At 60.3% G+C, this 23,101-nt stretch overlaps 2 protein-coding genes across 9 annotated transcripts in view; one reads left to right on the top strand and one right to left on the bottom strand.

The window, feature by feature from the left end:
* Positions 1–521: 521 nt before the first annotated feature.
* On the bottom strand, positions 522–5,913 carry NTHL1 (nth like DNA glycosylase 1). Of its 3 annotated transcripts, none has more exons than XM_068968642.1 (6): positions 5,796–5,913; positions 4,537–4,775; positions 3,853–4,023; positions 2,819–2,978; positions 767–872; positions 522–679 (listed from the first exon to the last, which is right to left on the bottom strand). In XM_068968642.1, the coding sequence occupies exons 1-6, from the start codon at positions 5,911–5,913 to the stop codon at positions 556–558; spliced, it is 918 nt and encodes a 305-aa protein (XP_068824743.1). In that variant the 3' UTR covers positions 522–555. The 3 variants fall into 3 exon arrangements, 2 of the variants coding, with proteins under 2 accessions (XP_068824743.1, XP_068824744.1); XM_068968643.1 differs by having other exon boundaries at positions 3,853–4,026; positions 5,796–5,900; XR_011144678.1 differs by lacking the exon at positions 522–679 and having other exon boundaries at positions 766–872; positions 2,473–2,978; positions 3,853–4,026; positions 5,796–5,900.
* A 190-nt stretch (positions 5,914–6,103) lies between these two features.
* Positions 6,104–23,101, top strand: part of TSC2 (TSC complex subunit 2) — a 30,805-nt gene continuing 13,807 nt past the window's right edge. For 4 of the 6 annotated variants that reach the window (XM_068968691.1, XM_068968692.1, XM_068968689.1 and 1 more), the window contains exons 1-19: positions 6,104–6,163; positions 6,722–6,888; positions 8,188–8,274; positions 10,037–10,147; positions 10,859–11,003; positions 11,982–12,099; positions 12,486–12,534; positions 12,952–13,077; positions 13,399–13,472; positions 14,480–14,606; positions 15,325–15,468; positions 16,253–16,390; positions 16,895–16,998; positions 17,350–17,431; positions 18,449–18,604; positions 19,056–19,172; positions 21,513–21,635; positions 22,254–22,360; positions 22,523–22,673. In XM_068968691.1, the coding sequence (XP_068824792.1) occupies positions 6,751–6,888; positions 8,188–8,274; positions 10,037–10,147; positions 10,859–11,003; positions 11,982–12,099; positions 12,486–12,534; positions 12,952–13,077; positions 13,399–13,472; positions 14,480–14,606; positions 15,325–15,468; positions 16,253–16,390; positions 16,895–16,998; positions 17,350–17,431; positions 18,449–18,604; positions 19,056–19,172; positions 21,513–21,635; positions 22,254–22,360; positions 22,523–22,673 (2,097 nt within the window). In that variant the 5' untranslated portion in view covers positions 6,104–6,163; positions 6,722–6,750. Of the gene's footprint in view, positions 6,164–6,721; positions 6,889–8,187; positions 8,275–10,036; positions 10,148–10,858; positions 11,004–11,981; positions 12,100–12,485; positions 12,535–12,951; positions 13,078–13,398; positions 13,473–14,479; positions 14,607–15,324; positions 15,469–16,252; positions 16,391–16,894; positions 16,999–17,349; positions 17,432–18,448; positions 18,605–19,055; positions 19,173–21,512; positions 21,636–22,253; positions 22,361–22,522; positions 22,674–23,101 lie in introns of those variants that run through there. The other 2 variants (XM_068968690.1, XM_068968693.1) reach the window with 2 other exon arrangements.

Genomic DNA, 23,101 nt, shown 5'->3' with positions numbered 1-23,101 from the left:
GACCCCTGTGCCTCGGAGCCCTGCCCTCCTGTTACCAGACTGGGCCCCGGCCCCCTGCAGGAGCATGCAGGTCAGGCCTCTGCCCTGTGTTGGCCTGCCTGGACCTGCTGGCATCCTAGGATGAGGCCAGGTGGCTGTGTAAATACCGGGGGCGGGGCCTCGAGGCGGGAGCCAGGCTCTTGGGGCACAAGTTCAGGAGGGGGCGTGTTCCCAGGTCCCCAGCCAGCTGCTGAGGGAAGCAGCTGGTATCCCCTGCGGGCTTCCAGACAGCTGGCTGCAGCTGGCTCCCACGACCCCCGCCCCAGCACGCAGCCCAGATCGTCACGTCCCCATCCCAGCCTCCCAGGCCGCCCTGTTCCAGACACATGTAAGCATGGGTGTGCACACAGCTCACGCGTGTGCTTTCCAGCCTGCCCCCCGCCCCCGCCCCAGTACAACTCAGCCAGACCCTAACTGCAAACAACCCCCAAGCTTTATTATAAACAGGCTACGGCTCCCCAGCAAAGGCACAGACAGACAGTGGCCAGGGTGGCGCCGGGCAGAGGCCCCAGGCCCTCAGAGTCCCTGTGCAGCTGGGCACAGGGCCCGGTTGAGGCAGGCCTGGCAGCGTGGGTGGACGGGCAGGCAAGTCTGTTGGCCAAAGCCCACCAGCAGGCCGTTGATTTCTCTCCACAGTTCCCTGTGGGGGTGGGAGTCATCAGTGTGGAGGGAGGGAGGGAGCCCACCGGAGGGAGCCCGCTCCACCCCATCCTGGGGGTGGGCACACCTGGGCAGCCACTCCTCCAGAGCCCTTCGGGTTTCCTCTGGGGACCTGGTTGCCTCCTTGGTCCACCTGAGTCGGTTGGCGATTCTGTGCACATGTGTGTCCACTGCTGCTTAGAAATGGGGCAGGGTGAACACTCAGCAGGCTCACTGGGACAGACTGCCCATCCCTGCCCGTGGCCCCTCCCCTGACCCCCCCAGCTTCTGAGGAGGGCCCAGAACTGCAAAGGCCTGACAGAGGGTTGCCTGGGCCTGTGGCTGGGCAGGGGCTGAAGCCAGACCCAGAAGTCTTGGCCTTTTAGACAGGGTGCAGGCAGCAGTGCCTACTGGCACTGGCTGTGGTGCCAGGCTGGATGGCAGCAGCTCGGCCCGCAGAGACAGCACCTGCCACTGCACCATCAGCGACGGAGCAGCGAGCGTGGCCAGGACAGCTGCAGCTGTCGTCCACCTGGCCGCAGCCCCTGCTCCCCTGACCGGCCACCTGGGGGCTCGGCCAGAGCACCTGCTCGGTGGGGCCCCCTCCCCTCACCAGATGCGATCCCTGCCTCCTCCCCGCGTTGTGTCTGCCCAAGAGAAAGCGAGAAAGTGTGTTCCTGCAGCAGCTCACTTCCCTGCTGCTAGCTGCCTGGAAAAAGACTCAGCCCTCCCCCAACAGCTGTGATGGGCATCCCTGGGGCTCAGGGAGAGCAGGTGAATGGAGAAGTCACACCCTGGGGTCACCAAGGCTCAGCTTTTTTCTCTGTAACATGGAAGTGACCGCTCCCTTAAGTTACCCAGGGCTGCACCAAACTGTGAGCCCCCTGGGGGGCTGGTCCAAGAGGGCTCTGCACCTCTGGGCCGCTAATGGGAGCAAATGCTTCCCCCACTTAGTGGCCCAGTTCAGAGAGGCCAAGTGCCTCGCCCAGGGTCACCAGGCTGGGAGGGTGCCCAGCCCCCGCCAGGGTCACCCTGCAGCTGGCTGGGTCCACAGACAACCATGAAGCACACGGTTCTCACACTCCACCAGTCCAGCTGAGAGCGGGCCCTTCCCCACAGACCCGCCCGCCCGCTCCTGGACACGGGCAGCTGAGGACAGAAGCCAGGAGAAGCTCGAGTGTCTGCTGAGTGGCTGCCAGCCGCGGGAGCCCAGTGGGGGTGGGGGACTCTGCCCTGGCCGGGCTCCTGCACGTCAGGGCTTCTGAGCGCCTGCCGGGGGGCGGGGGTGTGTGTGGGGGCGGGGCCCTCCTCCTCCCATGGGCAGTGCCGGGAAGGGGTCCCCAGCCCAGGGGTGGGCTGCACCAGCCACAGGAGCCCTGGGACATTCCCGACCGCCTCTCCTGGCTCCTCTGGACAAGTCCCTGAGAAGTGCCAGGGTGGGGGCACACAACGGGTCATGGGTCAAGGCCTGGTTCCCAGGCTGACTGTGCCTGTGCCGTGAGGCCTCGGAAGCCCCAACCCACTGGGCAAAGATCTGAGGAGGCCGGCCCACCCTGACAGATGCCAGGGTCTCTCTCCACTTGGAGCTCCTCCAGGGCCAGGATGCACCACAAGGACCCGGGAGAGGACTCCAGGAAGGGCCGCCCCCACCCCCGGGGCTCCATCTCCCGAGCTCCCGCTCTGGCCTCTCCCGGCCCGTGGCCCTGCAGATGCTGTTCCTTCTGCCCGGACCCCACTCCCTCCTCTTGGCCCAGCCAGCCCACCTCGCCACTCGGCTCTTGGACAATTTGTCACCTTCTTAGGAAGTCCTCCAGACGCCCCAGACCAGGCTGGCTCCAGCGGCGCCCTGCATGCCCCATCAGCGTTCCTACCCTCGAGTGAGGAGCTGTCTGATGTCTCTCTCGCTCACGCGGCACAGTCCCGAGTCGGCCGTGGGCCTCTCCCGGGGCTCAGCCCACCACACGTGCTTGGCGAACAGGAGCTCCTCCCATCAGTACCCGTCTCTGGGTGGGGCATCCTCGCTCCTGACCCTTTGGGCTGAGTTGTGAACGAGGAGACCTGAGCTGGGGACATGGGGAACCTCGACAGCAGCCAGCAAGCCTGGAGCCGGCCACTCCCACCTTGCTTGCGCTCCACTCACCAATGCCTGACACAGTGCCCCAGGCCACCACCATGGCCAAGTGCGCCATCTTGGGCCCGACACCGGGCAGCGCCACCAGCTCTGCCACAGAGGCTGGGATGTCTCCACCGTAACGCTGCTGCAGGATTGCAGTGGTCTGTTTGATGTACTTCACCTTGCTCTGAAAGATTGCGGGGGGTGAGCCCTGGAGGTCAGGGGTATTACCCGACTGGGGAGAACAAGGCGCAGAGAAGACCCCCAGGTGCCCAGAGCTACCCATCACCGGTCCAGGACACAGTCAGAGGCACCTGCTTGCCAAGGCCAGCAGGAAGACCAAGGGAGGCCCAGCACAGGCCTACCTCCCACCTGCCTGGGCCCCAGGACAAGTGTGTGGAGTCTGGTTTGAGTCCCCCTGCCCCATCACTCTCCACGGGAGACCAAGCAGGCTAAGAAGGGCCGGCCATATCAGCAGCTGGGCTTGACAGCACCTGGGCCTTCAGGAAGGAAGGCTGGAGACTGGGGCTACCCCGCTGCCGCCAGGCCAGCAGGACAGTTCCTACCCTGGGCCTGAGTGGACAGGGCTATTTAAAACCCATCTGACAAACTGCAGCCCAAGCCAGTGCCAAGGGGAAACAGCCCCGCCCACCCGCCACCCTGCACTCCCAGCTGCTGCTCCCGAGGGGAGGGGAGGGGAGGGGAGGGGAGGGGAGGGGCCGTGCACTCCAGGGAGGCTCCAAGTCAACAAAGGGCTAAGTGGGTGGGCAGCCTTATCGAGGAAGGGAAGGGCCAGGAGGCTGGGCGGGGAGGGGGAGGAAGGAAGGGGTGGGCTGCAAACAGGAAAGGCCGAGGAGCTCTGGGGTCTGGACTGAGGCCCCACCGCCCAGCCCTCTGTGGGCTGGTCAGAGAGGCAAGGGCAGGATGGGGCTCCAGGGGAAACTCACAGCCAGGGATGCCTGCTCCAGCGACTGCCCCCGCCCCCCGCAACTGTTCAGCTTCTTTGACACCTTCTGCAAGCCAGTGGTGCCCCCAGGCCTGCTGGCCACAGGCTGGCTCACCCTCCAGAAGCCCACAGGATAGATGAGCGCTCCCAGTGTGCTGTCGTCCGTTTGCAGGATGCTGTCCACCGTCAGGCCCCGGGCCCGTAGCCGCTGCATGGCGCCCGCTGTCACCTGGTCCTTGGTCTGGCTAGAGAGCATCAGGGACAGCAGCACCTGGTACCTCTGCACCTGCTTGCACAGGGACAGCCACCAGGGTGGTGGCGGGTCCTGAGTGCTCACCGTGGGCCAGGCCCCAGCCAAGCCCTTTACTCATCTCCACGTGTCACCCCGGGCCTGGCCAAGGAGGCGTGTGTGGTGTCTGGCTTAGGTCTGTTTTTCCACTTAGGAAGAAAATAACTGCACCTGCTTTGTAAGATCACTGTGAGGCTTACAGAACCGCACCTGGCGCGACGCCAGTGCTCGGCACTGCTCGGTTACGCTTGTTATCGTTATCACTTCGCAAAGGATGCTGTGGTTCACTTCACAGACAAGCAAACTAAGGCCCAAGCCACAAGGTAGCAGACTTGGGATTGGAATCAGGTTGGTCTTAGGACCAGGCTCTGGGGCAGTGAGTATAAGGAACTCCCTCTCTGAGCCAATGTTACTCAACACCCCTGATGTGCCAGCTGTCCCTGCTAGAGACCTGAGAAGAAGCGAGTGTCTTGTTCAGAAGAGGTCATCAGCAGATGGGTCCCTGTCTACCTTTGGGGATGCGCTGGGGTCAAAGCAGTGCTCAGCCCCCAGCTGGTCCACGGGCGCATCCTTCCCGCTCCTCATGGTCCGGATGTTGTCCAGCTGCCGCCGCCAGTCCTGAGGCTGCCAGGATGGTGCCTGGAGACGCTCGGCCCCCTCGCCTTCTTCACCTTCTGAGGTCTCGTAGGCCACGCTCAGTCTTCGTGCCTTCCGCCTACGCTTCACGGGACTGTAGCTTTTCCTCCCTTCTGCAAAAAGTGCCACTAGGTGTGGGCGCTGCCCTACCTGCTATCTCATCCCATATCGTTTGTTCAACAATCACCCAACAAACACCTACTATAGCCGGGGGTGCTCTGGCCTCTGCGGCACATGTTCCGGGCCACGTCAGCCTTCCTTATGGCGCTGCCCCTCTGGCTAAGCCCACTGCCGCACATGAGGACGCTATTGATGGCCTCCACCAGGGCATCCCCTGCTCCAGTCTCGACGCTGTCAGAGACAGCTTTCTAAAAATCTAGATTAAGTCGTGTGACTTCCTGTTGGAAACCTTTCATTGGTTTTCCTCTTTACTCGTGAAGAGCTCCAAACTGCCCTGGCATCAAAGCTCCTGCACAATGTGCCTGTCCCCCCGCCATGCTTCTTGCCCAGTGTGTCATCCTGTCTGTCTGGGCTTACCCCTGGGGGCTTTGGGTGTCTGTGGGAATCCTCCTCTGGCCAAACCTGCAGACATCCAGGCAGGACAAGGGGCAGGGGCCCCATCATCCTAACTTATCGCTGAGTCCCAAAGTAAGCCCTCAACAAGGAAACATGTAGGTCCCCTAATACAGACGTAAATGGTAAGAAAAGTCACACCGTTTCCCATTTTCTCTCAGAGGAACCAATCCTCTAGCGGGGGGAGAAAACATCTGGCTGGGACCTCTGAGTTGGAAGCAGTTCTCAGGACAGGGCCAGTGCGCCTCACAGTCAGCCTGGCGCAAGTGGCGTACCCTAGGGCATGCTAGTGGGGCTGGGAGGACTTTCTTGAACAGGATGTAGGCGGAGGAGGTGGGAATGTACGAACTCAGCCCGTCTGCTGGGAACCGAGCTCAAGCGGGAACTCACGGCCCGCCCCGCTGTCCCCCGACGTGCAGCCCAGGAGCTTGCTCGAGGCTGCTGGGTACCAGCCCTCGCGGCGCGGAGCCCTCGTGTGCGACCGGGACCCCAGCCTCCAGTCCCTTGCAGGTTCCCTTCCCCGCCTCTCCTCCTGTGCCCCACCTCGGGCGCGGCGCTACCTGCAGCCGCCTCTCCGCTCCGGAGCGGCGCGGCCTTCTCCCCACCCGGCCTCAGACTGGCCCCAGTCCCCTGGCTCCGGGCGCGGGTCACCACCATCCTCACTCCCGCCGCGTTCATGGCGGACTTCTGCGGACTACACCTCCCGGCTGCCCCTGCGCCACTCCCACGTGACCAGACCCTCGCCCGGCCTTCCGGCCAGAGAGCGGCCCAGGACTACGTCTCCCAGCAAGCGCTGCGGCGGCCCTCGGCGCCCTCCCACGGTCGGAAGTGCGGGTCGCGCTTCCGGCGGCGGCCTGGGGCCGGGGATGTGTTGGGTTCTCCGCCCCGGGACAGCCCGGCGCGCGGCGGGCGGGGCGAGGGGCGAGTGGTGAGTGGCTGGCGGCGTCCGGGCCGCTGGCGCCGGCTCGGCCTGCGGGGTGGCCAGCCCCGACTGGGCGGCGGGGGACGCTTGCCCCTCCAGGCCTGCTCCGCGCTGAGGCGGCGGGGGCGGACCCCGCGGTGTCGCGCCCGGCCCTCAGGAGCACCCACCTCAGGCTGACCCTGGAGCTCCAGGCATTCCTTGGCTTTAAGTCCAGGGCGGGTGCGGGGGCGTGGTCCGTGCTCCTGGCGTCCCCCCGACAGTCCTCCCCGACACGGGGAGAAGAGAGACGTCAGACGTCGGGGCTCCCTGGACCCCGTCGCGGCCGCCCCCGGGGCCCCTCCCTCACCGCACGCACTGAGTCAGGAGGCGCGGGCGGACGGCCGGGCCCTTCACGGGTTTTATTTCCGGCCGGGACCGCCTGGCTGTGGTGGAGGTCTCCCGGGGGCTGTGGGAGGAAGAAAGGTCTTGCCCACCGGGAACCTAGGGTTCGCGGGCGGCCGGCGGTCCGCTGCGGGGAGGGCGAGCAGAGCCGTCCCTGAGGTCTCTGCCTGATTCTCTGCACAGAGGAGTCCTCTGGTGCGTCCTTGCCCAGCATGGCTAAGCCAACAAGCAAAGATTCAGGCTTGAAGGAGAAGTTCAAGATTCTGTTGGGACTGGGGACTCCACGGCCAAACCCCAGGTCTGCAGAGGGCAAGCAGACTGAGTTTATCATCACCGCGGAAATCCTGAGAGTGAGTGAGCTGCCTGGGTCTTCTCTGCTGAATGGGAGGTGCAGGGAAGGCTGAGTTTGTCCTGTTACCCCGTTCTGTGGGACTGCTGTCCCCAGCACCATGGTGGTGATGGTTTTGCTCTGGAGATTCAGGAAGTCAAAATCTTGGGGACTTGGTCCAGCACACTGGAGTTAGTATTCAGATGTTGATGTTAAGAAAATCTATTTCACTAGATGTAACCAGAACACCATGGTCTCCTCAGGTGATTAGGATTATGTCCAGGTATAACTGATACTTTGAGAGTTCCTGGGAGAAATAAGCCTTCACTCTTGTGTGTGTGTTGGAATCTCCCAGCACATGCCTACTCAGTGCTTTGCCCATAAATAATGTTGAATTTTTGCGCTTTTTAAGTTTCCTGTCCAGAAACATGGAGAAGGCAGTGGCACCCCACTCCAGTATTCTTGCCTGGAAAATCCCTTGGATGGAGGAGCCTGGTGGGCTGCAGTCCATGGGGTCCCTAAGAGTCAGACACGACTGAGCGACTTCACTTTCACTTTTCACTTTCATGCATTGGAGAAGGAAATGGCAACCCACTCCATTGTTCTTGCCTGGAGAATCCCAGGGATGAGGGAGCTTGGTGGGCTGCTGTCTCTGGGGTCGCACAGAGTCGGACACGACTGAAGCAGCTTAGCAGCAGCAGCAGTCCAGAAACAACCAAAACGCTCATCCGTTGGTGAAGGTGTCAGCAAAATGTGATAGATACATCCATAGGACGGAGAGACTGCCAAAAAAAAAAGGAATGAAGCACTGATAACATGCAAAAGCATGGATGAACTTTGGAAACATTCTAAGTGAAAGAAGCCAATCACAAAGGCTCACGTTAATGTATGATTCCGTATATACGAAGTGTCTTGAATAAGCAAACCCATAGAAACAAAGTAGATTAGCCTTTGCCAGGGCTTGGGGTGGGTGAGGAGGGGTTGGGAAGTGAAACTTCCTTTTGAGGTGATGAAAATGTTCTGGAATTAGTGGGCCTGGTTGCAAGTACTGAATATACTAAAAGCTGAAGTGTACAGTTTAAAGTTATTACAATGGTGAGTTTTATATGTGAGTTTTTTTAAGTGAAAAAAGGGTAGCTATGAAAAAAAGTTCTCGCTCCCTTAAGGTGGGAGTGGTCAACTGATGATTCCTGGTTTCAAGAGGTCTGCTGTAGGTTTCCAGTGTTGGTAAGACAGGGCAGTTCTTAGAGTGCCCTGTGATACGCAGGTAAGGAGACCTGGTGCCTGAGCCCGGACCCCTTTTCCTTCTTTATCTCTCCAGGAGCTGAGTGTTGAATGTGGCCTCAATAATCGCATCCGGGTGATAGGGCAGATCTGTGAGGTTGCCAGAACGAAGAAATTCGAAGAGGTAGGTGTGTCTCGGGTGGGTGACTGGACAGATTCATGTGAGCTGCACTAGAGCCTGATTTGGCTTTTCTAGGAGCAGGGCTGACAGCTGACTTCGCTAAGGAACTGTTGCACACCATTTGAGAAATTTAGTCTTGTCTTAGTGATGGGGAGAGCTTCCCTGGTGGCTCAGCTGGTAAAAAATCCTCCTGCCATGCAGGACACCTGGGTTCGATCTCTGGGTTGGGAATATCTGCTGGAAAAGGGAAAAGCTACCCACTCCAGTATTCTGGCCTGGAGAATCCCATGGACTATAGAGTCCATGGGGTCGCAAAGAGTTGGACACGACTGAGAGACTTCTTTCGCTTAGTGATAGGGAAGCTTCTGGAAATGTCCTGAGCACAGCTTGGAGAGGCCAGTTACGTGTGGAGATGCAGAGCAAGGGGTTAGGCTCTTTTAGCAAATCTGGGAGAGGTTTTGAGGTGGCTTACAGAAATGCATGCTCAATGTTCTCTCACAAACTTGCAGGAAAAAACAATAGGGGAATGTCTGTTTTGTTCAGCAGAGAGTGTACCTTGATGTAGAACAAGTCCAGGCATGCCAGACTCTGTCTTTTGGGGAGAGGCATTTGGGTCATATTAAGCAGCCTCACAGATGTAGGCATATTTATTTCTGACAGATGCTTTCAGGCTCTTCCCGTGTCCTGTGGACAGAGGGGGATGCTGCCGTTAGAGTTCCTCAAGGGCTGTACCCTCGCCTTGCCGCCCCACTTTTGTGCGAGTAACACAGGACTAGATGTGGGTCTCATACCTGGCGGGTTCAGATCTGCTTGGGGGAGAGTGACCCCTGTGTCCTCTGCAGATCATCTGAAACGTGCAGGCTGCACTTCACCAGGGATAAATGTGAGGATAGGCATCAGAATTCTCAGAGTTGGTGTGAGTGCAGAAAGGGGAGCCATGGCTAGGGTGCCATCTAGTGAATGCCGCGGCTTGGCCTCAGAGGCCTGGGTAGTCTGGGGGCTCAGGTGGCATCGGGAGGAGTACAGGGAGTGGGGGAGGAGGGGAGGTTCCAGGGCGTCTGGAGTCGGTTGGAGTGTTGGTCAGACTGCATCTAAAAGACATTTTAGCCCCCCTCTTAAGAGAAGTGAGCACAGGAAAGGGTGAGTGGTCTGGAAACCTTGGCTGAAGGGAAAGGAAGGTTATGTGAGAGGCTGATTCGAAGAGCTTTGGGGAAAGGGCTCAGTTCCCTCGTGGGCTGGGTGGACTTAGAAGGCAGATTCTAGAACCTGCACAGAGCACTTAGCAGAGGCAGAGTCGGGGTAGGGTGCTAAGTAGCCCGAAGCTGGCTTGTTCACACAAGGGGGAGCCAGAGCGCGGGGCTCCTGGGTCAGGCTGCAGGCCCGGGGATTGCTCTGGCACTGCTGGTTCAGAGCATCTTCTGGTGACCTTGCCCAGAGAGGCTGAGCAAGCTCTGGGAACTCCCTGCTAATTTCCGGGGGCCTCCAGGACAGCCCTCCTGGCCCACCTGCCCTCCTCCCTGCCCTCAGCCTATGGCCTGGTGAGGGTTAAAGGACCAGCTAGGGTTTGAAAGAGCTTGGAGCCGTTCCCCTGGTCAGGCTCATGCTCGCTGCGGGCTGTGACGTATACACGAGGACTTTAGAGAAGCGAGTTTAAGTCAGAAGAGCACGTTGTTCTGCTCTGTCTTTTGCCCATGAGACTGTCCCCTGAGACTGACCCCTGAGCTGAGGGGCCAGCACGCCAATCACCATCCCCTCTGCCGGGCAGCACGCGGTGGAAGCACTCTGGAAGGCTGTCTCGGACCTGCTGCAGCCAGAGCGGCCACCCGAGGCCCGGCATGCGGTGCTGGCTCTGCTGAAGGCCATTGTGCAGGGACAGGTAAGGGCGGCCACGTGCTAAGCACGCCGGACTTGCATCTGGTGGTGGCACCCTGCACGGCTTGGCTGGTGCCCAGGGCCCTGCAGCTGCACTGCTTGTGTGGGCACGTGGTGTCACCCTCTCCTATCTCTGTGACCCGCACAAGCCACTGCCACCTCTCCTGTCCAGTGAGGGTGCTTGTCCCTCCTTTTTCTCTGGGGTGTAAGCGAAGCAGTCCGTGCCGCATGCGGAGTGGTACTGGCCCGAGTGCTCCGTTGTTGTCTTGCTCTCACTGACCTCCCGACCCTGCTCACTGAGGTCCGGCCCTGCTGGAACACCCAGGCCATTCCTTCCTGGGAGGTTCCCTCTCCTCCTGCCTGGTTTCCTCCACGCCTTCACAGCCCCCTGCCCCGAGAAGCCCCCACCTCAGCTTGGCTAGGCCACTGTTGTCATTCCGTGAGCACCCCTCGAGGGTGGGGCTGAATCGGCCCCTGCTGAGAGCCCGCCCCCGTGTCCAGACCTGGGCGCCCGGTAGGTGCTCCACACACGGGTCAGCTGATGGCCGGCATGCCTGATCCCTTCCCCAGCTGGTCCCTCACAGCCACTTCCTAGGGGAAGGAGACAGAGCCCCAGGGCTGGGAGTCTTGGGGCCCGCAGCACTTCTAGGACTTCTCACAGCTGCCCGGGAAAGCCAGGGGATTCTGACTGCTGACCCCATTGTTTTGTCTTCAGGGGGACCGCCTGGGCGTTCTCAGGGCCCTCTTCTTCAAGGTCATCAAGGATTACCCCTCTAATGAAGACCTCCACGAGAGACTGGAAGTTTTCAAGGCCCTCACAGACAATGGGAGACACATCACCTACTTGGAAGAAGAGCTGGGTGGGTGCCATGTTGGGTGTGAGGTTTCTCTGGCTTTGGTGATCAGATACAATCTGGGGTACCCAAGGTCCAGAGGGAGAGCTGCAGTTCACAAGGGCGGCCTGAAGGGGGCGTTGCAGCACCCAGGTCTGCTTACCTGTGTGCAGCCTGCTTCAGCTGCCCAGAGCTCCTGGGGAGCTTGTTAAAAATGCAGAGTTCTGGGCTTCGCTCCAGACCTGCTGGCTCTGAACCCCTGGGGACTAGGGCCTGGACATGTCTTTTGGGCAGGCAGGAGGTGGTCTGAGTTTTATTGTTGGAGAGCATGGTGTCAACCCAGGCCTAAGGCTGGGTCTTGGCCAGAGTGTCCTGAGGTTTCCAGGGCCTGGGCCACCTTGCCTGTCTTCCTCCTTCCCCTTCGTGCCAGTCTGGCCTCCTAGTCCTTCCCTTAGCTGACCATCCTCCCAGTTGTCCTTATGGTGTGAGTTTCCATGATCTTTAGAGTTCATGTCACTGCTGTGGGGGGAGAGAGGGGCAGAGGAAGAAGTGAATGTGACTTGACCCTTGCTGTTCTGTCACTTAGTAAACGGGCCTCAGCTGTCAGTCTCCTCCAGCGCAGGTGCTGGTGCTGCAGCAGTGGTCAGGTCTTCTGTCCAGGTTTCTTTGGCTAGGAACTGAGCCTTGCTTGTGGCTTTTGTAGGGGAGGCCCTCCTAGACTCTTACCCCCTGTTTGCACCCCCAGCATCAAGGGTCAGGGCTGTGAGCATCAGATGCACAAAGGCTGCCCCTCCCCCAGCCCAGACCCTTCACGCACCTGGGTGCTGGTAAGTTCCTGTGACTCACTGGCCTCCCAGAGCTCCAGCTCAGCCTCCCTCAGCACCCTGGTGGCCTGCCTGTCATTCCATGGGGACCGTTGATGTGGTTTCCAGCAGTGAATGGGAGGGGGACACAGTTTTCCTGGGGAGGGAGTGAGTTGTATGAACGTTGCTCTCTTCTCCCCAGCGGACTTTGTCCTGCAGTGGATGGACGTTGGCCTGTCCTCCGAATTCCTCCTGGTGCTCGTGAACTTAGTCAAATTCAACAGCTGTTACCTTGATGAATACATCGCCTCCATGGTCCAGTAAGAAAGCCTTTCAATCACTTTGGCCTGATGACAGTCTCACTGTCTCATGTCTGCAGTTCAGCTCTGCAGGGTGAATAAAGCTGTTGAAACCATTAAATGAGCTGTTGGGAATGGCCAGAGCCATTTTCCACATGCTGTTGTGACATGTGTGATGTCGCTTGGTGACTGGTTCACCGTACTTGTCCTGTTGAGAACACTGCAGCCTGCAGGCAGGGGCGTGGTGTTGGTGCTGCTCCAGCAAAGCTGTGCAGTGGTTGCGTGGTGGGAGCCCTGAGGGAGGGGAAGCCCCTTTTTAAGTGACTTTGTCGAGGAAGCAGGAAGTAGAGTGGAGCCACCCAGCCTCTGGACAGTGTCCTTTCAACTGTGTTGTGCTTCTTCCCCAGCATGGTCTGCCTGCTCTGTGTCCAGACCGTGTCCTCCGTGGACATAGAGGTCAGTAACCCCCCTAAGGCCCCCTTCCACCCAGGGACAGTCCCTTCCACCCTCCTGGGCAGGCCAGGTGGTGTTGTAACTGAGACCCTGGGCCCTGGGGTCAAGCCCTGTGCTGCCACTTACCAGCTGGGTGGCCTCGGGCATGCTGCTTGGCCTCTCTGAGCCTCAGGATTCTCTAAGGAAGGACGGTTGGGTGACATCTGTTCTGGGGTCATTGTTTATGATGAGATGACCCGCTGTGACTAGGATGGAACAGGGCTTCCCAGACACACACTGACTCTGAGGGTCCCAGGAGGGCCACTTTGGCAGAGGGAAGGCAGTCATCCCTGACCAGAGTGTCATCGGTGGGAACCGGTGGAGGTGTGCCATCCCTGCAGGCAGGAGGCAGGCTGGCCTGACCCTCTCTCCGCCCCCCAGGTGTCTCTGCAGGTGCTGGATGCTGTGGTTTGCTACAATTGTCTGCCAGCCGAGAGCCTCCCCCTGTTCATCATCACCCTCTGCCGCACCATCAACGTCAAGGAGCTCTGTGAACCTTGCTGGAAGGTAGGGTCTCCCCTGCCATCCCACAGGGACTTCCCAGGGGAGGTGATGAGTCAGCCTGAGGACAGAACAAGGGCCCTCTGGCATGCAGTGAATGGCCTCTGACTCCCAGAGTGCCCAGACAGTGGTGTGCTGAGGGAAGCCAGCGCACTTTCCCAGTGGCCGAGCGGAGGCCAAGGTTTGGTGGAATTTTGAGGGCAAACTTGGGTACCTGTGTCTGGGAGGAGGTGGCGGAGAGCAGCTGGGCATGGAGGGCTGCAGGGTGTGGCTGTTCGAGGCCTGGGGCTCGTGTCTGCCCATCTGATGGCACGTGTTCCTTCCCAGCTGATGCGCAACCTCCTGGGCACCCACCTGGGCCACAGCGCCATCCACCACATGTGCCGTATCATGGAAGACAGGCGAGTGCAGGCCGCCCGGGCTCTGGGGGTGAGGGTGCGGGCAGCTGGGGGCCATGGGGCCCCTGAAGAGACTCCCCATGCGGGCTCTGGCCCAGCACAGGCTGACGGGAGCCTCCTGGGAGGCAGCCCTGGTGGGAGGGCTGCTCCATCAGGGAGCCCTGAGCCGGGGCGCACGGCTTCTGCTTCCGTCCTCCTCCTGCTGGTGAAGTCAGGATAGTCAGCCTGAGCTCCTGGCCTCCCTCTACATGCGGACCTCCTCCAGTGGGGCCGTGTCCCCAGGCCCACCTCACCTCCCACAGCCGGCCCATCGCAGGGCCCATCATTTCTGCCCCAAGATGGCTCATTGGCCCACTCCCCGGCCCCCACCCCCACCCTCAGCTCTCACTTGCTCACTGCTCTCCTGCATCCACTCTTGGCCTCCCGAGTCCAGTCCTCCACACGCAGCAACGCAGATCTGACGGTGTCCTCTGCCCGAAGCCGCAGTGGCTCCCAGTGCGCTCAGCCTGCGAGCCTCTTCTTCCTCCAACTTGCCTTTCTGCCGCTACCCTGGGCCTTGCACTACTGTGCGCCTTGCTGGAATGCCCTGCTGCCTGGGCTGTTTCTCTGAGTGTCCTCGACATCTCAGTGTTGTGCCTGGATTCCCCGGTGGCCCAAGCAGTCTGCTGTCACGTCCCACGGCTCCTCCTCAGCTGTAAGCTGAGGGCGTCCCCAGCGTTAGTTTACGCGATCATTCGGTTCACACCTGTGTCTCCGAGGCTGTCAGCACCACGAGGCCGAGGGCCTTTGTGTCCTGGCAGCTCGCGTGGCCCCTCAGCCAGTCAGCGTGATGACTGTTGAGCACGCGTGAGAGCAGGCCGCATGGCTGTGCTGCCCCAGGCACCCTGCGCAGCCCCTTGCCCTGCTCGGCTCCCACCTCGGAAGCATAGGGACCTCTGGAGAAACTGCTGGAGCCTGGCAGACACCGGGCTGCCCTCTGTTCATATCCTATCTTCCTGGGACGCTTTCAGAGCCTACATGGAGGATGCACCGCTGCTGAGAGGAGCCGTGTTCTTTGTTGGCATGGCTCTCTGGGGTGCCCACCGGCTCTATTCTCTCAAGAACTCTCCAACATCTGTGTTGCCATCGTTTTATGAGGTAACTTAGTTTCTGTACCATGGTAAGCTGGCGAGGGTTGGGGGGCTCCCCTTAGCTGGGCCAGGCTCATCAGACTGGAGTCTGCTGCAGGGATGGGGTTTTCCATGTAGAAATGAGATGTGGGACCTTTGAGAGGTTCATTCGCAAGCAGATGTTCCAATTTATGAATTTCATCTTGTCAATTAGCGTCAGGACTGCTCAAGATACCCTTGGGGATAGCCGCATGCTTGCTTTTGACAGTTCCCTTGGTCAAGTGGCAGCCTCGCTCTTGTTCTAGAATGAGGCCAGAGATGGTAGCGCGTGTCTCCGCAGTGCCTGGTGGAACCTGGAGCACTTTGTTTTGTGTTTTCACGTAGTTGTCACAGCATTCTGGTGGGCTGGGGTGATCACACTCTTCTCAGCTTAACAGATGAATGGATGCTTGCACTGTGTCTTCATCAGGGTTGTCCTGGGTGGGGAGGGCATGCTCTCTGTGCATGGCTTGCGATTCATGAGGCCAGTCAGTTGGCCCAGAATTTGAAGTGAACAGTCTGGCTCCATCAGACCATTTGGAGCCAGCATGGAACACATACTTCCAGGCTCCTGAGGTGGTGTTTCTGTGGCCCGTGAGACATGTGGAAGCGAGGGGTCTCAGGCTAGGTTCCGAGGGAGGGCTGCATGCCGGGGCTTCCTTTGAGAGAACTAGCAGGAGCTGACTGCCACGTGCCCTGTGTTCCAGGCCATGACCTGTCCGAATGAGGTGGTATCCTATGAGATTGTCCTCTCCATAACCAGACTTATCAAGAAGTACAGGAGGGAGCTCCAGGCCGTGACCTGGGACATCCTGCTGAACATCATCGAGCGCCTGCTCCAGCAGCTCCAGGTGAGGTGGGCAGGAAGGCTGGCACTGGGAGGACTGGGGCTGTGGACTGGTTGGCCAGGAGGGCCCTTCTTCAGATCCCGCTGCGCCGTGTCCCCTGATGGTTTTCAGGGCTGTCGGCTCATGGTCCACTGAAGATGGCTGTTTCTCCCAAACATGCTCCGTCAGCTGGAGCAGGACTGTGTCATAGGTGAGCAGGGGGTGGGGGGCCATGTCAGTCAGGATGGACAGAGTAACCTGCCAGGTCACCTCCACGGCCACAAGTGGACCCTGAAGACAGTTCCTGCCCGCCGCTTTGGTGGAACTTTGGAGGAAGGCATTGCCGGTAGCAGGAGGGAGGATGTGCTCGAGCAGGGGCTGTGAGGAGAGGCGGCCACACGCACCGCAGGCTCAGGCCTGGGCCACTGGGCAGGCAGCCAGACCCATGGGAGGAAGGACCAGAACTCAGCAGGGCCTGGGCTCCCGTCCCTCAGGGGTGGGTGCTGACTGTTCAGGCAGTGCTTAATCTTGGAGGGATGGGTTGGAAGACCACGCCACAGGGCCCCCAGAAGGTGCAAGAGCCTGGGGGAAGCCCACTGTGCAGCCAGCGCCCGCGCTCCATGGCACCTGCCGTTCCCATTGGGCAGGAGCGGCACAGGGCCTGGCATACCCAGCAGGGGGCAGTCATGGCCCCTGCCCGGCTAGAGGGTTGGAGTCTGGACCCAGCTGCCTTGAGCTGAGGACTCCAATGCCGAGTCTTGGCAGGGATCTGGGCTCCTTCCTGAGTGCCGGCGTCCTCGTGTTGCAGAGCCTGGACAGTCCAGAGCTGAGCGCCATCGTGCACGACCTGCTCAGCACAGTGGAGGAGCTGTGCGACCAGAACGAGTTTCACGGCTTGCAGGAGAGATACTTTGAGCTCGTGGAGAGGTGTGCGGACCAGAGGCCTGTAAGACCACTTCTCTCCTCACCACGGTGGGGGCCGGGGTTTAGGTCAGGTGGTTGGTGGGGATGCTGTGTGGGTCTGGGGGAGGTTCTCAGTGAGTTTGAAGTAAAGGCCCGGACAGGCTCCTCTTCCCCCGGGGTTTGTGCCCCAGCGCTGATGTCTGCAGGCACCAGCAGGCTGGAGGTGTGCGGGCCTAGGCGCTCCACACAGCCCGACTCCATCTCCGCTCACCAGCGCAGAGGGAGACGCCTGGCGTTTCCGCACTCGGCGTGTCTGCTCCCTGAGCCGCAGGCCGTCCTGGCACAGAGAGGCTAGCCTGATGCAATGCTTTCACATGGGTTTTCAGTGAGTCCTTACCGAGGCCAGCGGAGCCTCTATCGAATCGGCTCCCTCCTTGTGTCCTGGAGTGGCTGTTCTCCTGGGCCAGCAGCATGGGGCTGGGTTTATGAGAAAATCTCGGGAAGGGCCAAGTGGCTCCTTAACCCCAGGTCTGTCTTCTCTCGACAGGAGTCGTCCGTCTTAAACTTAATAACCTACAGGGCTCAGTCCATCCATCCAGCGAAGGACGGCTGGATCCACAACCTGCAGCTGCTGATGGAGAGGTTCTTCAGGTGGGCGTGTGACCAGGGCAGTTAGCACCTTCCTCTCTGGTTCTTTAATGTGACGGTTCTCACTGCGCAGGAGAGGCTTTGTCTTCCAGTAAGACAGACAGTCCTCTGAGGCTGCTGTGTTTGCTCCTCCCGTTGGGTGGTTGTCTGGAAAGAGGCTGTCTCTGAGGGCCAGGTGCTCTGCCTTTCACCCATTCTGGGTCTGCATGTTGCTGTGCTGGGTCCATGTGGCAAGAATCTGGCCTCAGTCTTGCCTGCCACCGAGGCGGGTGGGTGTGGGGTGCCCAGAGGGAAATCCTCGGACTTCAGGCTGGCGCAGCTGCCCAGTCCCAGCAGTGTGCCCCCCCCCCCCAGGAATGAGTCACGTAGCGCTGTGCGCATCAAGGTGCTAGACGTCCTGTCCTTCGTGCTGCTCATCAACAGGCAGTTCTATGAGGTGCGTGTCTGGGCCGCCGTGGGGGCCCTGGGGTGGCGGGGGCAGGGTGACCTCCGAGGGCTGTGCAGGGCACTGCTGGCCTCAGAAGCAGCCTGTGGCCCTTGCTGGGGCCCCTAAGTGGCAGGCTTTGCTTCCTCGTTGACCCCTCCCTCCCTCCCTCCCACCAGGCCTGTGGCTGAGAGGCCAGGAGGGCACAGCCTCTGCCTTCAGGAAAACAGACTTGTATGGGGACGTTTTCTTTTCATTTTGTGATCACACTCACCCTCTGGACTCTGGATGGGTCACCGGCTGCCAGGCCCTGCCTGCCTCTCTGCCGCGTTGTTTCCCTTTCCGGTCTATCCTTCTCTAGGTTTGGGGCCAGAACCTGCCCTTCTTTCCAGAACAGCCATAGCCCCGCCCACCGGGCTGCCTTCCGGAGGGGTGCTCAGGCGCCGGGTGTGTCCCCTTTTCCAGCACCTTCCTCACGGCGGTCTCGCTGCAGCGCCTGCTGCTCCTGGGACCTGTCGGCCCCGCCTGCCCTCTCAGCCTCCCCTTTCTCTGCATCTCCGTCTGCTGGAATTCACTCTGCAGAGTCCGGCTCAGCACTGCCTCTTTCAGGAAGCCCTCTGGGCTCCCGGGTCCCTCGTGTTGGGGTCATCTTGTCTTGTTCTCCGCTCCTGTAGTGCCTTGTACCTGCCTCTGTGAAAGCGCCTCCTACAGCCCCATGACAGTGGGTCCGTGGTATCAGTGCACACGCAGAGGGCCCTCCGCTTGGGGTCCTTCAAATTGTGACACTGAGGGAGCGGAGACGCCGTCCCTGCCGTGTTCACGTCTGAGCCTGCACCTGCGGGCTCTGCCCACGCTGGGCCACTGTGTACCTGTCATTGTCCTGAGCTGAGGGGCTGTGCCAAGCGCCCTGGTAGAGGCCCTCCGGTTCTTGCACACTGCTGCCGTGGGTCGTCCCGAGTTTGGAACGACGTGTTGGTGTGTCTCGGCCACGGCCAGAGGCTCACCTGGTTGCTCCTGTGCTTGCTGCAGGAAGAGCTTATCAACTCAGTGGTCATCTCGCAGCTCTCCCACATCCCTGAGGATAGAGACCACCAGGTCCGGAAGCTGGCCACTCAGCTGCTGGTAGATCTGGCTGAAGGCTGCCACACCCACCACTTCAACAGCCTACTGGACATCATTGAGAAAGTGAGAGCCGCACGAACCTGGGGGGCCCAGGTGGCCACTGGGACCCCTCTCAGTGGCGGAACCTGGCAGGCAGCAGCGTTCCCTAGACCCGCGTCTGTTCTCTGCAGAGTGACTGCCTGAGTCTCCCTGAGACAGGTTCCCTCCCAGGGTTGGGAGGCCTGGCCGGGCCTGCTGCTGCCCTGCTGCCTGGGGTCCTGGAACGTGTCTCTGTGGCTTTAGAAAGGGCTGGCTGTGGCAGGCTTGGGTCTATTGCTCTTCTGTACAACCAGCACCCTTTTGTTTTAGTTTTAAAATGCATTACAGTTTCTGATCTGTGCCTTGGCGGGGTGGATGGCGCCTTTCCTTCTGAGAAATAGAGGAGAAAGTAGTCGCTGGTAGAGAACTTCGGAGGTGACGGTTGCTGCATGAGTGAGCCCAGAGCTGGGGTTTAGCGGAGGTCTTCTCTCTGCAGGTAATTGCCCGCTCCCTCTCTCCGCCCCCTGAGCTGGAGGAGAGGGATGTGGCCGCGCACTCAGCCTCCTTGGAGGATGTGAAGACTGCGGTCCTGGGGCTCCTGGTCATCCTTCAGGTGGGCTCTGCCCCGAGGGTGATGCTCCCTGGGGACCTGCGCGCTCCCAGGGGTGGTCCTGCCTCCTCGGTGCCATGGGGCCAGGTCAGAGTCATCACGGCGGGGTGGACGAGGCCCCGCGTCAGTGCAGAACTGTCTTAGCTGTCCCCGCGGCCAGGGAGGCGGGGAGGGCTGCCGTCTGTCTGGCCCCCCGGTTGTGTGGCTTTCTTTAAAGTAGCTTTATCGAGAGGTAATGCGTGTACCACACAGCTCATCCATTAGAGTGTGTGGTTCAGTGGTTTTTGTCATGTTCATAGAGTTGTGCACTGTTGTTACAGACATTCACCCCAAAACAGCTCCACACCCATTAGCGGTCCCTCCTCATTCTCCCCGCAGCACCCCAGCCCTTAGCAGTCACTGACACGCTTGCTTTCTCTCTGAATTCGCTCACCCTGGGCGTTGCATAGGCAGGAGTCACACAGCGTGTGGCCTGTTCTGTCTGGTGTGTTCCATGGAGTGTGACGCCTTTCATGTTTCTCCCATGTCAGGGCGTGTGTTAGTACTTCGTCTTTTGTCCTGGTGAGTAATGGTCATTGTGTGGGTATCCGTTCATCAGTTGGTGGTCACTCGGGTCATTTCCACTTTTGGCTGCAGTGAACACTCATACGAGTTTTTGTGTGGACCCATGTTTCATTTCTCTTGGGTATCCGCCTAGGAGTGGACTTGCTGAGGCAGCCAGTAACTCTGGGCAGTCAGTCATCAGAGAAGCTGCCAGGCTGCTTTCTTTAGGGGCCACTCTCGTTTGCATTCCGAGCAGCAGTGGGTGAGGGCTCCATCTTTGCCACACCCTCACGCTCACTCCTGATTTTCTGTTTGTTTTTGATTGTCACTGTTCTCATGGGTAGGAAGTGAAGTCTCATTGTGGTTTTGTCGTGCGTTTTCCTAGTGACTAATGATGTTGAGCATCTTTCCACATGCTGGTTGGTTGTGTGTGTGTCTTCTTTGGGGAAGCGTCTATTCAGGCCCTTTGCCCATTGTTAAGCTGGGTGGTCTTTCTTGAGCTGTCGGGGTCTTCACACCCTCTGGGTATGGGCCCTTTGTCCAGTAGCCCACTTGTGCATGTCCTCTGCCCCCGGCTCTTGCCGTCTTGCGCCCGCTCTCCAGGTGGTGGCTGTCCTCGTGTGCTTCAGGCGTCCCTGGGGTTGCTGGTGCTGTGGCTGGCCCTTCACATCCCAGCAGGGCAGTGATAGGCGCCTCTGCTGGCCACCACCCTCCATCGCTGACAGGCAAGGCACCGCGGTGCTACTTAAGGTCACCTGCCAGGATCTGTATTGTGTAAAATGAAATGTTTGAGTCAGTTGGTTCATCAACTGCTTTGTAAAACATTGATGGTAGGACAGTTCCCCGTAAAGTTTACCCCTGGTGGAGTTTTATTATCTGGCGTGGAAGTTCAAAATGTATTTGATACAAATACTGAACAGCACCTCCTGAGCATCTTGTTGGCAGGAGCCTTATGCTCCCTGTGTCCTGGCTTGAGGGGTCATGGGGAGCCCTGTGGTCTGGATGGACCAGAACCCGGGAAGGAGGGAGAGACGGTCTTGCTCTCACTTGGAAATCCAGCCTGGAGACCTGGGGCTGTCAAGTGTGTGTGTGTGTGCATGCGTGTGTGTGTCTCTGTGTGTATGTGTGTCTGTGTGTGTATGTGTGTGTGTGTGTGTCTGTACAGTGATATATGTTTTAAGTCTTCTCCAAGACTTAGAGTACCACAGAGGGGACCGCAGCCCCCTCCCCGTAACCCCTGACCCCTTCCCCCAAACCAGGCTGCTGGCAGCCCTGAGCGCCATCTGCCTGCCCACCCCCTCAGGTCTCGCCTCTTAGGGAGGTTTCCTTGACCTTGTGGAGGGGGTGGGGACGACCGTCCCACCGCGAGGGGACAGCCCCCTTCATGGGCCGCACTGGGCACACACACCTCCTGCCATGCAGGGTGGCCCCCACCCCCAGGTCCTCCTGCTTCACCTCGTGGTGTTGAGAAGGTGCTGTCAGTGCACATGGGTCCTGCCGCACGTGGCTGTGCCATCGGGCAGTTTCCCTCATTTCCTATCTGATTCCCTTTGACAACACAGACACATGACTTGTCTCTGATGTTTCGCCTTCACCAAGGGGGGGACATGAGGGGCAGTACCTGTGGAAGGAAGCCCCTGAGTGGCGTTGGTGGCTCGCAGGGTTTTTCCGTTTTAAAGGGCGGTGGGTGTGGCCAGTTATCTTGGTGCCTGCCGGGCTGCTCCCCCGGACACCACGGTGCTGGCTCCCTGGCTGCATCTCAGCCTCCTGCCCTCGCTGTGACCGGCACTCTCTCTGCAGACCAAGCTCTATGCCCTGCCCGCCAGCCATGCCACACGTGTGTATGAGACGCTGGTCAGCCACATTCAGCTCCACTACAAGCACAGCTACACCCTGCCCATTGCCAGCAGCATCCGTCTGCAGGTGTGTGCCGGGGCGCCCAGCACCCACTGGCTGGAGGGGTGGCGGGCCCTGGGGGTCTGCAGCAGACCCCCCCCCCCTCGCGCCAGCTGAGGCTGCTGCTTCCCTAGCCTGTGGTCTGTGCGCCTCTCAGTCACGTGGGGTTCTGAGATGGGGGTGGAGAGCGGGAGTTGCCCTGACTTCCAGGGGGGCCTGGTGCCCCAGAGCCTGGTGCTGGAGGGCAGGGCGGGGCACCCTGGCTCGAGCTTCTGCCTGGGGAGCTGGCGGCAGGGTGAGCAGAGGTCGCTGGGATGGGAGCCCTGTCCCTCATGGAGCATCCGCCTGAGGAGACGGCCTTCTGTGTTTGGGGGGCGAGGGTGTCCTGAGCAGAGCTCTGCTGTCAGTACCCCGGGCCATATGTTGCTGCCTGGCCAGATGCCAGGCATCCGTTCCCTGACCCACTGCCCCGGGTGAGAGGCAGGTGTTGCCCAGCTCTTGTGGGGATCACCAGCCCTATGGGGAGGCCGCGGGTGCTGTGACATTGGGGTGGGTTTGCTGTTGGGGTGGCCTCCCCTGCCGAGAGTCTGCGTGGTCGGGCGGCCGTGTCCTGCTCTGTTGGACCACGCCGCCCGCTTTCCGCAGGCCTTCGACTTCCTGCTGCAGCTGCGGGCCGACTCACTGCACCGCCTGGGCCTGCCCAGCAAAGACGGGCTCGTGAGGTTCAGCCCCTACTGCGTCTGTGACTACCTGTACGTCCAGGGCCCGGGGCGGGGTGGCGGCTGGCTCTGGGGCAGGGGATGGCTCCAGAGGGCTTGGCAGGTAGCCCTGGTTGCAGCTCGGGGCCTGCGTCCATCCTTAGCCTGCTGGAGAGGGAGCTCTGGCCTCAGCGCATCTCCCGCTCACTCCCACAGGGAGACAGAGAGGAGCTCCGAGAAGAAGGCCGGGGGGCCGCTGTCCCCGCCTGCCGGGCCCCCTGGCCCCGCCCCCGCGGGCCCTGCTGCGCGCCTCGGCTCCCTGCCCTACTCCCTGCTCTTCCGTGTTCTGCTGCAGTGTCTGAAGCAGGTGAGAGGCTGGGCTCCCAGCGACACTGGGTCAGACCGAGCTTTCTGGGTTCTCCCCAGGCACTCAGCTCTTCCCCGTGGTGACCATGGCGGGTGCTCAAGTCTGAGGGCCCTCAGTGGTTCCATAGCGGAGTGCTGAGTGCCTGCCGTGGGCAGTGTGTCCCTGGAAGCTGGGTGTGGAGCCCAGGAGACCTTCTGCCTCTGGGAAGTGGTTGTGGTACAAGAGTGAAAGGTGTGGACAAACAGCTGGATTGTAGGGTGGGGCGTGCCTCCATGGAGGCTCTGACTAGCCAGTGGGGCTGGAGGCATTTTATGTTGTGAGGTGTGAGGGAGTGGGTGAGGGCAGTCTTGGAAGGCGGGAGATTCCAGCAGCAGGAGGGAGCCAGGCCTGGCGGTGCGGTGGGTAAGTTGCCTGCACTGGAGGTGTAG

Source organism: Capricornis sumatraensis, chromosome 3 (genome assembly GCF_032405125.1).
Source record: "Capricornis sumatraensis isolate serow.1 chromosome 3, serow.2, whole genome shotgun sequence".
Lineage (NCBI taxonomy): Eukaryota > Metazoa > Chordata > Mammalia > Artiodactyla > Bovidae > Capricornis > Capricornis sumatraensis.
Note: the sequence above shows the minus strand (reverse complement) of the source record. Positions and strands in the feature narration are given on the sequence as shown.

What these genes read in the sequence shown, in the direction of transcription:
- NTHL1 (XM_068968642.1), bottom strand. Translation starts at nt 5,913, where the DNA reads ATGAACGCGGCGGGAGTGAGGATGGTGGTGACCCGCGCCCGGAGCCAG. An exon ending in ACCCCAGCGCATCCCCAAAG is followed by an intron (nt 4,024 to 4,536) that starts GTAGACAGGGAC and finishes CTGTGCAAGCAG; the next exon opens with GTGCAGAGGTACCAGGTGCT. An exon ending in GGGCACTGTGTCAGGCATTG is followed by an intron (nt 873 to 2,818) that starts GTGAGTGGAGCG and finishes ATTTCTAAGCAG; the next exon opens with CAGTGGACACACATGTGCAC.